The sequence below is a fragment of the Osmerus mordax genome, chromosome 28 (genome assembly GCF_038355195.1).
Source record: "Osmerus mordax isolate fOsmMor3 chromosome 28, fOsmMor3.pri, whole genome shotgun sequence".
NCBI lineage: Eukaryota > Metazoa > Chordata > Actinopteri > Osmeriformes > Osmeridae > Osmerus > Osmerus mordax.
The window spans coordinates 1,400,107-1,417,662 of record NC_090077.1 but is presented as its reverse complement, the minus strand read 5'-3'; the positions used below and the strand labels follow the sequence as shown (position 1 = coordinate 1,417,662).

Sequence of the window (17,556 nt, the reverse complement as noted above, 5' to 3'; positions counted from 1 at the left end):
GACTGTGCTATGCTGTGCTCTACTCTTACTTTACTGTGCTCAACACCTGAATAACTGAAATAACGCCACTCCTGCTACATAACTCCCTCTCCCTCTCTCCCTCTCTCCTCTCTCTCTCTCTCTCTCTCTCTCTCTCTCTCTCTCCCTCTCCCTCTCCCTCTCCCTCTCCCTCTCTCTCTCTCTCTCTCTCTCTCTCTCTCTCTCTCTCTCTCTCTCTCTCTCTCTCTCTCTCTCTCTCTCTCTCTCTCTCTCTCTCTCTCCCCCTCTCCCTCCCTCTCTGTCATTATTGTATCTCTTTCTTCCTCTCTCTCTGTGTCTTGGGTCTTTCTGTTCCCAGGGTTCAAACCCAGTGTGCAACATCTCCCAACTTAATTAAATACGGCGTGGGGGGGATGTATTGGAAATTTTTGCTTAGCTCTATTTTTCCTCAGAGCATACAGGCCTATAAATCAGCTTGAGATGTCAGGGAGAAATACCTAGGCCAACGGTGACACACAGGAAAACAGATGCCACTTATTCAATAAACTAATATTCATACTGAAGAAAAATGTGGCCTGGATACCCCGGAGTTGGAGTCAATGTGAGTGCTTGTCAATACTCAACTTTATGACCCTGGGGTGCAGATAAAATTTAGCTGAACAAGGGAATCGGGGTGTGTGGAAGCTCCAGCTCCCTGCCTGGTAAATGACCCGATGCATCTGTTTAAAAAGCCCCTCACTGCCCCTGCTTTACTGCACTGGGCCTTATACATATTTATTGATGTTTAGTTTATATGTACATTTGGGCGAAGATGAATTACGATTGTAACTCAGCGCTGAAAAAAATCCTTTGGGATCGTCTGTATTTGCTGACTGTATGTGCTGGGTTTCTCCTCCACAAAGGAGGGACGTTTTCCTTCGTTTTCCCCCCTCCTCCCCCAGTCACTTCAAACATGTCTGTCAGCTTTGAAGAAACCTCCTTGTGATAGGACAGTCGATCACGCCAGGACGCCCGGAATGCTTTTTTCTTTTCATTCTGTGTCCGTTAACTATTCACGTTTTCGGAGTTGATCCAGATGACTTTCACACAGCTAAAGACAAGCTGGTTTTAAACTACTCACTGTATGACTTTGAACTTTCCCTAGACATCAGAAATATCTTCGCTGTGTAACATTACATAATTTCGCAGAACAGCAAATACAGACACTGGATATCCCTGTCTTAGGTTTACCAAGAAATGGGAGCCATGTTTGTTATGAGTCAGACTGAATGTGGGGCGGGGGAAACCAGGGGGGGCTCAAGTTGTGTTTCTATGTTTCCAGGGCGACAGGGATGACCTGTGTGAGGGGGGCAGGAGGGTCCGCAGTGGTCGTGGGTAGCACAGACTGTCTTCTACCCCAGTAATGAACACTTCCATACTTGAATAATACTGTTAATGCCATCAGGCCTTAGTGTGTCCTGTATGACCGCTGGGTTGTGTCCAAACGGAGGCCCATGCACACTCCTAAACACACCTGAACGCCTCGTAGTTTGGGTGTCTTTAGATGGACGTGTTTGATGCGAGGTGTCGACCTGTGGGAGTTGGGTATTCCAGCGCCGTCGAGCTGTTTCATCAACATCCCAGAACTCCACAGGCCGAGTGTGGAGATCTCCTACTGAGATCCACACGCACCCATTGGCTTTCAGCCGCTGTCCCGCCCTTTTATGATTGCTGTGATTGGCCCGTGAGTGGGGCATTATCTCAACACTAGATTTTAATAGTGTGGTCGATGTGCTGGGGTGGAGGCTTCTGAGAGCGCGGTGTAAATATGTCGCTGGGAGGGATTCTGCGGATCATTGGCTCTGTATTGACGTGGTCAAACCAGTGATTTATCTGTGGAACGTCCCAGAAGCCTTCTCCTTTCAGACAAAGAGAGCCCTGTTCTCTGCCTGTTTGTTTCATGAAGTATGAACATTAGTATGTCTACTAACAATTCAGTAATAACTCTCAGCAGCTTTGACTGCAGTGAATAAATAGTTTGATGTTTATTGAAACAAAAGAGTGTGATCGGGTCAATTATACAATACAACATAAATGAAGTTGAAATTTCAGTATTCCGTGTGTGAGAGAGAGGTGTAATGTATGGAGACTCACTGTCCTAGAGCACTACCGTTTGTTTGTGTTTATGTGTGTGTGTACTACACAGTGTGTGTGTGTGTGTGTGTGTGTGTGATGGAGGTGTTTATCTACAGGACTCTCTCTTTCTCTCTCAAGCTCTGTAGCTAATAAACAATAACCAGGCATTAATCAGCCTGCGACGGCCTAATAAATAATATCCACACATTTATCACCTCCTGCAGCTCCCAATCAATGCGGCTCTGCACAGAAAAACCTCCAAGTAAGTAGTGGTCTTAGTCACCCGGCCGGCCTTATAGACCTGGGTGATAGATGAGCCCTGCCCCCACACCACCGATGCTCCCGTTGGAAAACTGGGAGTGAGAATTTTTCGATTTTATTACACTTTCTTCTGTTTTTACTTCCTTATTTTTTTCGTCCTTCTTCTTCTGTTTTGCTTCATTATTGTTTTTGTGTTTCGTTTATTTTACCCAAACAGCCAAGCCCCTGTGAGGAGGGATCATGGACCAGTCTCTCTCCCTTACCTGTGTGTGTGTGTGGGTGTGTGTGTGTGTGTGTGTGCGTGCGTGTGTGTGAACAGGAGAGCCTGCTCCTCCTCTCCTCCTCTGTGTGTTTCTGTTCTTTAAGTTTCTCTGAGAGCAGAAACATCCCTCACTGATGGGATTGTTATTGTCTTTTATTAAGTGGAGTCATTTGTGTAATTTGGAGTAATTTGTGTGTGTGTGTGTGTGTGAGTGCGTGTGTGTGTGTGAGTGCGTGTGTGTGTGCGTGTGTGTGTGTGAGTGTGTTTGTGTGTGTGTGTGTGCGTGTGTGTGTGTGAGTGCGTGTGTGTGTGTGTGTGCGTGTGCTCCCTGGAGCCCCCTCTCTCTGAAGGCTCTGTGTGATTGATGGAACAGTTGAACAGTCATTAGTGTGATCATTCTGAAGCAGTGCTTCCCTGCTCAGCCACAATGCTCTGTCTTCAGTTTGGCTGCTTAACAGGGAAGCATCCAACTGAGGCCCAGCTGGGACTGTCTCCTGACTCTAACACACACACACACACACACACACATAGTTACACAAACACATGTACAGTAGACACTTTCTCAAGTCTCTTTCTCACAATCTCTATCACAAACATATATGCACACACCTGCATTATATATAAATACACACTGATTGTCTATGTGGATCTTATCTTACCTTCACACACACACACACACGCGCGCGCGCGCACACAATGATAGATGGCCAAGTCATGAACTAGGCACACATTGTTGATGAGGGTCATGCTGCCATAGCAACGGGAGTGCAGTGTCCGTTTCCCTCTGACCTGTTTGTGTGTGTGTGTGTGTGTGTGTTTACAGACCTCTAACTCCTTCTACCCTTTGTGTGTGTGTACACGTGTGTGTGTGTGTGTGTGCACATGCGTGTGTGTGTGTGTCTCCGCAGACCGTACCAGTGCGGCCACTGTTCCCAGTCCTTCTCCCAGCCTTCGGAGCTCCGTAACCACGTGGTCACACACTCCAGCGACCGGCCGTTCAAGTGCGGCTACTGCGGCCGGGCGTTCGCCGGCGCCACCACGCTCAACAACCACATCCGCACTCACACCGGGGAGAAGCCTTTCAAGTAAGTAACAGTGAGTACCTCCACTTCCTCCCCTCCATCACAGAGAGAGGCTGCAGCCAGCCTGTAGCTAGACGCACCAGCACCACCGCCACAGCACCACGGGGAAAACTGTTTGGAATGTTCCGGTTAAAAAATACTTTTGAGCTTTTTTTCAACGTCATTTCTTTTACGTTTCCCCAACCCGACAAGCACGTCCGCACTCGCACACACCTGGGAGAAGCCATCCCAGCCGTGATAGACCACAGCTACTGCTGTCTGTGTTCACACTAGGCCACGCTGCGCCCGGGCCGGCCCGTGTGTCAGTCAGGACCATGCCGCCGAGTTAACGATCGTCACAACATCAATTTAAATGCGTGCAGCATGTCATCATGTCTTTTACCAGCGCTGCCAGTCTGCAGGGAGGTCCTGGGGCCACGGGCCCTGATACTTCATTAGATCTGAGACCTGACTTCAAGGAGAGACACAAGGATGAGATTGACCCCTGCTGTGGCCCTGGCTGTCACCCCATCAACACGGACAATAGACGCCTCCCCCCTCCGCCTACCCCACCCCACACTTGTAGGGTCAGCAGAGAGGGGAGAGAAAGGAGGAGGGAGGGAGGGAGGGAAAGAGAGAGGGTGGAGGTGATAAAAGATGTCTGGAAGGAGCCACAGTAATCCAGTAACAAATCATCCATCTAATCAGCGATCAGAGATATCCCAGCATGCCCGGTGTTCCAGCGTGTCATCAGCACTTCAGAGCCTCCTCGGAGAAAGAGACACACTCACACATTAATGAATACACCGCCAAAATCACTAGCCAATCAATAGCCTCCGAGTTATTCCCATTGAGCTGATATGCTTGACAGATTAGAGCTGGCATTTTCCGTTTGTCAAAGACAGAATGCTGAAATCTTTTTTTCTCTTTCTCTCTCTCTGCCTTGTGAAACATCGCTAAAGGAGAATAGTGTTGTGGTCTGCATCTTTTCTGTCCTGTGGGTAGTTTGACTCGTGTTTTTGTTTCACGTGGGCTCTTCCAACTTGTGTCTCCCCTCAGTTTAACCTGCCCCATTAAGACACATTAAACTCCCGGCTGCGCAGAGTTGGATAAACTGACCTGGGTACAGACATGTAATCATGTACTGACACAGAGAGGTAACTGACAACACAGACAAGCAGGAGGGAGGGGAGGCAACACAGCCCCCCACCTATAACCCCAGCAGTCAAGTGAATTAGCAGCCCCCCCCCATCTCTACCTGGCATGGTGTCAGCAGTGCTTTCTGGGCCGCTAAGCACAACACTCGGAGAGACAGGACCCCTTTTTTTGTGATGGCTGGCCCACTGAAAATCTCTTTTTGTTCTCTGTCTATTGGAAGTGACAGAGATGCTCGCCTTATCAAGCCGGGCTGGGCCGGGGGGGGGGTGGAGGGGGGGGGGTGGAGTATTGACAGGTCCAGAAGCAGGGAGGCGCTCAGGCCTTCCCCCAGCATCACCCTCACAGCCTAGGGAACAGACTCCAATTACAGCCCCCTGCCCCTTCAGGAGTCACGCCACTTTGGAGTGTCGCTGGTCATTAGGCCAAGCAGAGATGAGGTGACGAGCAGCGAGCTACCTACCCTGCCCTCGCTCTCTTAGCCCTGTGTGCTGTTGTGTGATCAGGTGCGATCTAAGAGCTGTGTGTGTGTGTGTGTGTGTGTACAGTCTCGATCTAAGCCTTGTGTCTTGTGTGTGTGTGTGTGTCCAGGTGCGAGCGCTGTGACAGAAGCTTCACACAGGCGACCCAGCTGAGCAGACATCAGCGGATGCCCAACGAGTGCAAGCCCATCAACGAGAGCAGCGAATCAATCGAGGTGGATTAGCTGATTGACTGTCCGGAATTAAACTGCAAGGAAAATCATGATTAAATGTCACGGACACTTAAGCAAAACCAAAGATTTCCTCTGAGAACCCCCCCCAATCAGCAACAGAAAACCAAAAGCAGTAATAAAATAAGTAAGATGTTCAGAGACATTGATCCTGGCGAAGAACAGGACCAGGATGGGAATGGGACAGGAGGGGGCGGGGGGGGAGGGGGGGTGGGGGGTGGTGCTGAATGATGAGGGGGGAAGGGGTTATTTATTTATGACTGGGGAAGTCGTGGCCCTGAGAGCGCTGCAGAAGAAAGACGACCAAAAACGAACCCTGAAATACCAAAAATGTTCCTCTGTCTGTAGTCTGACGTCTCTGTTTCTCGTTGTTTGTAACCTGATACCAAAGGGAAGAGGACTGTCTGGGAGAGGAGAGAGGAGGAGTGAGGAGAGGAGGAGGAGGGAGGAGAGGATAGGAGGGAGGAGAGGATAGGAGGGAGGAGAGGGACAGACAGATCTCTGTTGTGGATGAACAACTTTGTACTACATTGCACCAGATGAGCGGTTTTAGGGTTTAGGAGAGGGCTGTCATGTCTTTGACACTAAAACTAAAGAAGAAACTATCCACCAGTAGGGAATTGTAAAAAAAAAAAAAAAAAAAAAGAAAAAAAATCTAAATTATATTTATCTCCTTCTATGGCTCTCATGCTCGGGCACTTTGATTATAATTATTTAATTTTCCAGTTTAGTTTGGAAAACTGTGCTCATGGATATTTTTCCATCCAGCCATTTTTTATGGCTTTTAAGACATTTTTCAGGACAAAATTGATTTTAGATTCAATAAAATCTTATTGTTTTTTGTCTTTGATGTCAACATATCAGCTGTGAGAGGTCTATTTCCCCACAGGCAAATGTATATCTCAATGATTCTGTTTCATTGTGACATCACTCCATGAAGCTTTAAAATATTTTTATTTTCTCCCTTGTTCTTGTGGTTGTTTTGCTGTTTTCATTTCACAGGTTTCCATTCACTCTCATACAATCGTAGATGTATATAGCGTTGCAACGATACACTTCTAACTGGTGAGGGGAAGCACAGAAACATCCACATTTGGTTGGTGCCTAAAGTCAAAGCTTTAAAACTGATCACTGTAAAACTCTACAGTATCAAACACGTTGGATGCAAATCTACAAAACCAAATCTATATGTCTATCAAAATGCTGTTCATTCAGAATGTATGATCCTATGCTGTACATATAATACAATGGATTTTTTATAATATGGACCTAAAGATGTGAGGTGAAATAAGCAAAGCCATTTCACTCGGACAAAGAGCAGCACCATGTGTATGATAATCATCAGCTCTCCGGTACATGACAGTCAGAAACTTCTGGAAAATTGTATTTAGACTCTGACTTGTCAACATTTGGACTCCTGTTTGCATGGTTTCAGCATTTTGCCTTTTTTTAATAAATATGGGTCTAAACCAAAACATTGTTCCAACTTCCATAGGAAATAAAGCAGAAGTTTTGATGATTATCAATAATTGTCCTGATAAAAATGCTGCAGTTTATTTCTGTTGATGCTCGAAAACGTATATTTGGTATAAATTTACAATGTCAAGAAACAGAACACGTTTACACGAAAACATGTATTTATCGTTTATTTCTTGCTCCGTATATAGCCCATTGACCCTACCCCGGGCTTGAAAAATTACGCGTTAAAAACCAGGTGTCTCAATGTAAACCGTCAATGATCAGATAACGTATTTTTCAGTCACTGGTTTTAGAAAATGTCCCTGGCTGTGTCAGAGATAGACCCGCCTATAGCTTATGTGCGTTTCAGACGCAGGGACTGACCAGACTGTAACCCGGCTTTGTCCTGGAGATGCCCAAATTCATCTTCGCAGGCGGTGATGTATCGGTGTGTCCAGGGGGGATCGCGGGGCGCGCTCCCTGCCCGCCGCCGGCCTCTCCGCTGGGTGTCTGTGAGGTCAGGTCCCCCGGCACCGCTGGTCTTGCCGTGCAGGCAGCTGTCAAGGGGTTATGGATCTGACCCGGGGAACGTGAACTCCGTGCGCACGCCCCTTCGCTGATTTATTATATAGTCCCATCAGCTCTCAGCCGTAGCTTCTCTCCGTCAGCTCCGGCGCCCCCGGTCCAAACACCAGCACAAAGCAGCCTCTTCAATAAACCTATCGGCATATCTACCCTTCAACCCCCCCCCCCCACCATTACCACACTCACATACACACATTCTCACTTTCTCTCCCCGTTTGGGTGCTGGCCGGGCAGGGGTCTAAAACCACCGTCTCACTTCAAGGGAGTCTTTCACATGACTGATTTAGTCTGGAGCTGCCCTCAGTCTCCCATGGTGCTCATACCACTCACACAGAACATTTCCAAATGATATAAAATGTTTATTTTGGCTGTAACGGTAGGCCTAGGCCTATGCTTGTTTCGTTTGGTGGACATATATCAATATTTACGTTAAGGTCTTTTAAGGGAATAGAAAATCTTCTCTTGATACCATAGGCCTACTGGTGAAATGACCCCTCTAGCTTGTCGTAGGTGGGACAGGGAGAAATCTCAATCCTTTTCTGCTGGCCTGTAATTCTAGTTAGTCAAGGACTAATGTTCTGCCAATTTCCACTTGACGTTGAGAAATAGCCTCATGTTTGTCAGTGTGGCACTGGGTTTAGTCTATCTGTTTGCTTTCTAAAGTCGAAGATGATTGCGACATTAATTGAGATAAATGGAATTGTCATGCCTTTATGTCTGAAAGAGGCCTGGCTTCTTTCTGTAGGCCTAAGCTACAATCTTCCACATTTCTTCCCATCCATTGATAATCACTTTTGTTGAGAGTAGACTGTTATATTTTACTGGGAGTGAGTCACATGGAAACAAAAACAGCTGTGACCATTTAGAACTAATAATTGTATTAGCCCTCCCACTTCAAGCACATCTGAAGGTTAGAACAATTACCACAATACCTTGAACTCCATTAAGAAAATATTGAACCACCTTTCTTCACATGCTTAGCAGCTAGTGGTCAGAGAATAGAAACAATGTAGTCAGCTTTAGAAGTGATTTAAACAAATTATTCTCAAGGGAATTTGATGAATTTGTTAAGCAAATACAGTTAAAATTCAAACATCAATCAACTCACTTTGCCATGGGAACTGGGACCTGTGAAACGCAGTTCTACCCAGAGGCTAAACAAATGATCACACAAGAAGTATTATTTTGTAAAGTTGTACATGTGAAAGCGGCCCAGGGACTTTAGACTGTAACGGTTTGCTTTTCATGGAATTTCCTGTTCGGGAAAATATTAAGCAGACTCGGGGTCACACTTTCAAAAGCAATTAGTGATCAAGCTTGAGTTTTTCTAACTTCTCCAGAAAAAAAAGAACTAATTGGAAACATACAACGCAGGGAAAAAGTCTGTGAGAAATTCGAGTTCTCTCTTGACCTTGTTCAAATACAAAGTTTATTACGCTAACTTGACAAATGTGTCTTAGCACTTGATATTTTCGTCAGTGTAAGTCTACATGTATGTTTGTGTAGAATTTGTAGTTGTGTGTGTGTGTGTATTGGGTTCGCATGATTGTTCACATGGGATCACATAGCAGCCAGATGAGAGAGGGCACAGGAACTTTCCCACATCTCCTTAACACGAGATAATAACCTACAAACCAACAACACAAGAATCTAAACAACTTTTTAAGTCAACACAGAGTGTGTGAAGCTACCAGGATTATAGGTTTTTTTTTCTCTATATATACGTGTTATGTGTGTTCCATGCTATTCTTACTTTATGCCGGATGCAGTTGCAGAGCAAGGCTATAGGTTGCAGGGTTAATGATGAGGTTGCTCAGTATTAAGGAATCTAAGCTCCTTCAAATCCATCTTAACCTACTCAACTCAGGTAATTCAGTAGGTCAGATTAATTTATGGTCTAATTTCACCTTTGGCCTTGACTTGACAGACTGTCTTTCCTGCCTGTGGAAGCCTCAAGAAAAGAGCCCAGTGTCACATGGCCCAGTCAGGCCAGACCTAAGCAGAGGAAAGCCCAGACGAGAGGTCTGGAGAGAGGGGCTCAGTAACCAGGCTGATAGCAGGTCTCTCTATCAGCTGTGTAAGCTGTGGCTGACGACCTGTCCACGGAACAGCTGTCAGAACGGGGGGTGATGGGCTGAGAGGGATAGAGAGTGTTTAAACAAGCCGTATGTCACTATCAGCCAGAGCAGGTTTTACAGACAAGAGGCTCACCCAACCCCCTCCGGACACACGGACGCTACGCCCGTTCCCCAACTTCACAGGCTGAACGAGGAAATCGAGAATCCTCCACTCCTCCTTCCCTCTTTTCCCACTCTTTTCTTTCTCCTCTCGTCTTCTCGCTTGTCCCTTTCCTTCCTCTCCTTCTCTTTTGTCCCTTCCTCCTCTCCTCTCCTCCTGCCTGCAGATGGATGAGCTGGACGTGCCTGCACACTGTCAGCCTCAAGAGTCGAGACGTCAACACACACTCACAGAGGCTCTCTCTCACACACACACACACACACACACAGCCCATCCACCCTCCACTTTCTACCGTCAGATCGCCAGGGAGCACACACTTGCAGGCGTGTGCAAGGCGTGTAAGAGCATGTACTACATGTGATTACATGTGTAAGCTATCAGTCCTGGCCACCTCCAGGTCAACAGACAGAGCTCATCACAGAGACAAGAAAACACGTACTCTGCAGTATGTATAGGCTACTCTATCAGACAACCCTTGTGGAATTCTTATACTCTCATACAGTTATGATTAAATCTCTTTTTTATCACAATGTTAAATGAGCAATAAGTTCAGTTTTGCATTTGTTGACGCTTGGAACCCTCTGTTGTGATTACATTGAGAGCAGAATGTTTGTTCTCCCTCTGACTCAGTAGGGGGCGCCACAGAAATAAGGGGGGGGGGGGGGGGGGTGCCGCAGGCCCGGGGGGCAAATCTGAAATAAAGGGGGGTGGCCGCAGATCTGGAGGGGGGAGGGGGTGCCTCCTTTTACTGTGGTGCCCCCCAGTGGCATCTTATTTCTGATTCGCAGAGGCAAGTACCCAAGAGCTGTTCCATGTCCTACCAGTCCCATTGGCTCATAGATGAGGGACATGGTCTTGTAAACAAGAGGTTGAAGGTTTGATTCCAGGCTACTGTCAGCTTTTAAAATCCAGAACAGCTTTGCAGAGGCAAGTACCCAAGAGCGGGGATCATATCCTATCAGTCCCAATGGCTCGTAGATGTGGGACGCTGTCTCGCAAACAAGAGGTTGATGGTTTGATTCCAGGCAACTGTCAGTTTTTTCAGATCTTGAACAGATTCGCAGAGGCAACTACCCAAGAACAGTATGGATATCCTACCAGGCACAATGGCTCACAGGTGAGGGACGCAGCCTTACAAGCAAGAGGTTGATGGTTCGAAGCTACAGCTGTTGCCAAATTTTAAAGCACAGATTGGAAGAGGCACAGATTGGAAGAGGCACAGATTGGAAGAGGCACTTGGAGAACACCCGGAGAAAAGGTCTGTTATCGCCACAGGGAGTTAGTGGTCATTATGAGTCATTATGAGTCATTGGCTAGATGGGAGTTGTGACATGGCTAGTCCAATCCCCACCCACATGTGAGTTTTAATTGAACTCAATGTGCTAGTCTTCCAGTGAAATACCCAAGAGGAGTGTCAATGTCTTAACTGTCCCAATGGCTCACAGGTGAGGGATGCAGCCTTACAAACAAGAGGTTGATGGTTCGAAGCCAAGCTGCAGCATTTGCCAAATTTTAAAGCACAGATTGGAAGAGGCACTTGAAAAACACACGGAGAAAAGGTCTGTTATAGCCTGGATGGCTCAGTGAGGAGATCGGCTGCCTTGAAACCGAAAGGTTGATTCCCAGTGCCAAATTTTAAAGCAAAGATTGGCATTGAAATGCATGTCAAGAACGCCCGGAAAAAGTACTTCTCTGCGAAGGGCTTCCGTGGTGTGGCGGTTAAAGGGCATGAACAAAGACGAGTCACTGGGTACTTGGAGTTCACACATCGCCGGTTCGAATCTCACCCACGGTCGGGTTGAATCGTCACCCACGGTTGTCTGGAGCCGCCCCGGCTACACGAGGCAGGGGGGGGGGCAATCTCCCCCCCCGGTGGTTCCCAACAATAATCCAAGAGGTCATCCAGTCCAGGAAGCCAACAACAGGGGCTTTTTACAAACATTTCTGTAGATTTGATTTTTGTGTGCCCCGCTAGCCGGCTGGCGAGGCAGCCGAATTTTCGACATATTTTGGGGAGGAGGGAGGAGCCACTGGACCAGGGGGGAGGGGCCACATGGAAAAGAGGAGGGGTCTCAGGGAAAGGAGGTGGAGCCACAGGAGGAGGGGTCTCAGGAAAAGGAGGAGGGGGTCTCAGGAAAAGGAGGTGGAGCCACAGGAGGAGGGGTGTGGACCGGCTTTTGTTGAGCAGTCAGATGAAGCTTCGTTCCACAAACTCCCTGCGTGACGACATCAGGCCACAGAGGGAGGGACAAATGATGAGTCGGGTGAAGCTTCGCTCTGGTTCAGTTCGCTCTAGTTCAGTTACATTCTGAACCTGAATCTACATTTCTCCCCCCCCGGAAGATTTGAAACATCTACATCGATTCCCCACCCACAGTTGACTGCAGAATCTGATATGTCGGGGAAGAAAATAATGAACAACATAATACCATTTAATTAACATTCATTGTTTTCTAGGAAGTACATACAAGTGATCTATATCAATCATCTCTACGTTTGATGCGACAAGCGCATCATACATTTAAGACTTGCATGTACATAAGTAATGTCACATGAAATAATTTAACTTGATCTAAGATTGCATAGATACTGCTCACAATCACCCACACTGAGACACACCTGGCAATCGTTTGCGTTGATTGGCAATAAGATCACATGACCAATACTACCTATCGGTCAGATTGTAAATGTAATTTCCACACACTTTCACGTTAATGATAATTGCTGACAGATACGTTTGTACTTTCACACTGAATTTTGAATGAGACATCAGTGGTTAACCTGTTTATAAAAGAGGCCTCAAAGAACGGTATACACACACGCACAGCAAAAAGCCTGTCTCGATGGCCTTGGAGACACAAGATGACTGAGATTTGGTTATGCTAACAAACTGTTTACAATTCATCTAGGCCTACTTCTGATAGTCTCATAGCGCAAAATATTACTCTACCATCAGAATGCCGCCACAGTTGGAAGATGAATTGATAAAAACTTTTGAATGAGAATTTCCGGACCACAACGTGGCTCTCTGGTGCATGTCCACTACGCCAAAGAACTTCTATTACAGCGACGCCAATCGCTTGCCTTCCCACAGTGCACCACGCTCGGGGGCGTGTCAGACAGATGAATGCAGAGTTGTAGTTCTCTAAAGTTAGTTGTAGTTCGTATAACGTCATGGCAAAGACAGATTTGGGTTTACGTACTCGCAATATCGATCAAAATACAACTTTTACACACATTAGGCAAAATTCAGATTCGCTGGCTAGCAGGATTTTATCTACTATACACACTAGTTCTGGCTCTTGGCTGCATTTTAATCAGGGTGAAAGACACATTTTACAGTACGCGAGCTAGCTAGATAGCTAATGCAGGTAGCATATACCCCGGCAGCTAGCTAATAAAACAAACAGGGCAACATCGCGGATATAGTCAGCTATATTTCTCTGTCGCTTTCAGTCTTATTTTTTTTTTATGATCTCTTTCTCTTCTGAACAGAGTAATCAATTTAAACAGTAGGTTATATGTTGTACTTCTGTTGCTGGGGGGCCGGGTGGCTGCCCCCGTGCTTCGAGCTGGCCTCCCTGCCCCTGAGCTGCCCCTCCTGGCTCCCCAGTGTTGTGTACTGGCAGTGACCCACCTGCAGGAAGCAGCCTGGAGCATCCAGGGCTCCAGGACTGAGGCCTCCTCCCTGGTAAAGACTGCTCCATGTCGCAGGCTGGGAGAACCCTGCTCAGCTACTGGGGGGGGGGGGGGGTCAGGCCCACAAAGCAACGTACTAATGGTGCGCTTGTAGGGGAAGGCTAGATAGGTCTAAATACGAGACTAGTGTTCATCTATGAGTGCTTGTATTCCCCTTGTGCCAGTGACTTCTTTCTCTCTGTGACCTGTGTGTTGTCGTCCGTCTCTGCCAGGGAGAGCTGGAAGAGGAACGAGGCTCTGAAGTACGTGTTTGCCTGGGTGCTGCTCCAGACGCAGGCCAGCTGTGTGTCCGACCACCTGGACAGGCTCTTCCCCCCTTTCTGTACCATGACATACACAAATGAGCTCCCTTTAGAGTCCAGGTGTTTAATTAATATGGACCAAACCATCTGCAGGGGAGCTCCAGATGAATGGTTATCAGGCTTCCACCGAGCTTGATAACGACCATTCATTTGAATCAGGTGTTCATGAAGCACTGCAACACGTTGTGACATGAAAATGCAATCGACTGGGGGCGCTGTTTAGGGTATTTCATTTGAATATTGTCCACAGTATTACAGGACCATGAAATACTTAATTAAATAGTGAAATAATTTGTAATGTATTTTACATAAAATGACACATTTAATAACACATGTATGTACTTAATTCCTATTTTAATTAAGTAATTATTTAATGATGTATTTATTTAATGAATTTAGACCAGATTTTAATATTGGGGGGGGGGGATATATATCATGATTACGGCCCGGCACCAATCTGTAATTTGTACCTAGATAGATTCATTATATGTGTCCTTTTTAAATATGGATTAAACTATTTAAATACTCTTTGGGTGTTATTTGCCATAGGCATCGCAGCAGTTTGGCAATGCCTCTCACAGGACATAGATCCCAAACCAAGAAGGTTCCCGGTGAGTTTGCATACATCGCGATATACCAGGGTTCGAATTACGTTGACCTCTTTTGGCCCAAAAGAGGTAAACGACAATGTTTCCTGTATATGTAAATGATTGAGAGAGCAGCTTTTCAAGTAACACACACAGTTAAGGGTTGTGTTTTAGGACGCCAACACATGACGTCTCCATCATTTGATCGTGTATCACTCAGGTAAAGCAGAATAAGAACTATGAGAAGGCCCTGCAGATGGACGAAAATAACATATATATTACTTAATTAATATCAGTTAAATTAATTATCAATTGGGCCCCCCTTCTATATACTTGGAAATAACATATATATTACTTAACTGATATCAGTTCAATGAATTATCAATAGGTTTGAGCGATATTTGAACCAGGGGTAGTGTTAGGCAGTAGACTCGATGGTACACATGCTTACGCCACTGAGCCACAGGGGTTCCTGCAAAGTTGTTTTCTACAATACAGTGTAATTGCCATTATAATACCACTAAATGCCAAAGGACAACATACGTTTTGTTATCATTGTATAATTCGCACTCTGGATCAAAGACAAATATAACTGAACCCCACAAAAGAGAGAAAAAAAAAAAATCTCAACTTTCAACACAGTATCATTTGAGTGTGTTTAGGAATGTAGGCCTACAAGACACCTTAAAACTAGTACTGATGCTAAACCACAACAGTACCTCCAAATAATTTATTTAACACAAATAAATCAATATACACATTTGCAGAAATGCACATCAGTCAGAAATAAATAGTGCGGCTCACTAATGCTGGATCTGCATGACAAGGAAAGATAGCGAGCGTTACTGAGGACTTTTCCCATGCTCTGGCGCCCTCTTGTGTTCACAGGAACCTCTACAAGTACTGACAGAACAAACCTTGGCTCAGGGTGCTGGAATATGACTCTTAAGTCTTTCGTTTACCACACCAGTAATTCTGGATGGAAAGAGGTAAATAATAATTTTGGTATTTTCTTTCGTCTACTTTTCTTTCAAAAAATAATTAGTGCGAGCCTCGTATAAAAATAAACTCACACATATCAAGTACTGCCAAGCTGAGCTTCAAAACCCAACATCCCTATCCACATACGTAACACAGGTCTAATCCAATGAAAGACTCTATTGGTCCTAGACAGTTCTCCCCACATGGTAATACGTTCGTCGACACGGCCTCTGGTTATTGGTTAGTGAAAATCCAATGACAAACAGTCCTACAGGTCCATGGAAGCTGTCTGGTTAGAAAAATGCCTTTCCCAGGCCCACTAACTGGGTCACCATGAGGATCACATGGGTTACCAGCTGCCTACCAGGCCTGATAACCACCAACCAGCAAACGCCCCCTCTCCCTCTCGGTCGCCTGTCTCCCCGGGTCAGTGAGCGGGCCGCGTCGCCATGGCGTCCTGGATCTGCCGGTTGAGCTCGCTGATGATGCGGTCGTCGTGTGTGTACACACCGGTGCGGAGCAGCGTGTCTCTCTCCTCCAGGAGGCGGCTCAGGTGCTCCTCCGCCCCCTCGCTCAGGGACACGACCCCCCCGGGGGCGGGGACCGGCTCCCCCCACCCCGGCCCTCCGCTCCTCCTGGAGCTTCAGTCTGGAGAGACGCACACACACGCACAAAAGAATGGTTACTGGTAAAGGAAATAGAAACCTAGAAATGGGTTAGTTTGTGTGTGTTTGTTTGTGTTTCTGAGTGTGTGTGTGTGTGTCTGACCTGTTCAGTTGATTCCGGATGTCGTCCAGTTCCTGTTTGTCTGTTTTGACAGCTTCCTTCTCCTCTGCTGCCAGGTAGCGCAGCCTCATGCTCTCCAGCTCCTGCTGTTGCTTCTTCAGCCGTGTCATCGCGTTCTCCTGCTCCCTCTGACACACACACACACACACACACACACACACACACACACACACACACACACACACACACACACACACACACACACACACACACACACACACACACACACACACACACACACACACACACACACACACACACACACACACACACACACACACACACACACACACACACACACCACACACACACACACACACACACACACACACACACACACAGGAGGAGAGGGAGGGGTGTTAGCCCTCTTCAGGAACACAAACCAACACACCCGAGTTCATCTGTCCTTCATGGAGAAACAGAGACATGCAGACCCAAAACCGTCCAGAGGAACGCGTTGACCGGCTGGTCGTCAAAACAACCCGCTGCACCTCAGAGCTGTGGGATCTGACAGGGAGGACTGGACCCAGCCAGACCCAGACCAGCCCCCCCTCCACACGGCCCACAGGCTGACACACCTCCCTCCCTCTCAGGGCTCGGTGACCAGCCAGGCAGCCTGGAACATGTTTGTTGAAACCGCAATTGCTACATCAACAAACCGGGAGAAACGTTTGAAGCGGCTGAGGACCAGCCCCAGAAGCAGAACAAGCAGAGACCTGGACAGGAACTGTGAGGGGGAGCCTCACGCTCCAGCCTCACCCACAGCCCCAGCCTCACACCCCAACCTCACCCACAGCCCCAGCCTCACCTACAGCCCCAGCCTCACGCCCCAGCCTCACCTACAGCCCCAGCCTCACCCACAGCCCCAGCCTCACGCCCCAGCCTCACCTACAGCCCCAGCCTCACCCACAGCCCCAGCCTCACGCCCAGCCTCACCTACAGCCCCTGCCTCACGCCCCAGCCCTCACCCACAGCCCCAGCCCACGCCCCAGCCTCACACCCCCAGCCTCACCCACAGCCCCAGCCTCACACCCCAGCCTCACCCACAGCCCCAGCCCTCTTACCCATCACAACTCCACAGAACAACCAGAATGAACTGGATCTGCTGGCTAGACGAGGGGTGGGGGGGGCGCAGTGATAACATGGAGATAAGAGGAGAACAGGAGGACCAGACTGGAACCTCCAGAAAGGAACTGGTCTGGCTCCTCCGTGGGGGCTGACCAGGCCAGGAGGGCTGGGCCTCTGACAAAAGGAATTTTTATGATCCCACTCTGGTTATACACAATGCCAAGGTGTTGATCTGAGAGGTGAAATAGTAGAGCAAACTAAACACACCCCGACTACACAGAGAGAGAGAGAGAGAGAGAGAGAGAGA

General features: G+C 47.3%; 2 protein-coding genes across 3 annotated transcripts in view; one reads left to right on the top strand and one right to left on the bottom strand.

Annotated features, from left to right (window-relative positions):
• Window positions 1-5,725, top strand: part of prdm6 (PR domain containing 6) — a 30,669-nt gene extending 24,944 nt beyond the window's left edge. Inside the window, exons 7-8 of one of the 2 annotated variants that reach the window (XM_067231290.1) lie at window positions 3,526-3,702; window positions 5,425-5,725. In XM_067231290.1, coding sequence (XP_067087391.1) covers window positions 3,526-3,702; window positions 5,425-5,539 — 292 coding nt within the window. In that variant the 3' untranslated portion in view covers window positions 5,540-5,725. Of the gene's footprint in view, window positions 1-3,525; window positions 3,713-5,424 lie in introns of both variants that reach the window. The other variant, XM_067231291.1, reaches the window with a different exon arrangement.
• A 9,405-nt stretch (window positions 5,726-15,130) lies between these two features.
• The window catches only part of cep120 (centrosomal protein 120), an 11,860-nt gene continuing 9,434 nt past the window's right edge, over window positions 15,131-17,556 (bottom strand). The window contains 3 exon segments of the mRNA XM_067231227.1: window positions 15,131-16,017; window positions 16,019-16,043; window positions 16,164-16,309. Of these exon segments, the coding sequence (XP_067087328.1) occupies window positions 15,823-16,017; window positions 16,019-16,043; window positions 16,164-16,309 (366 nt within the window). The 3' untranslated portion in view covers window positions 15,131-15,822.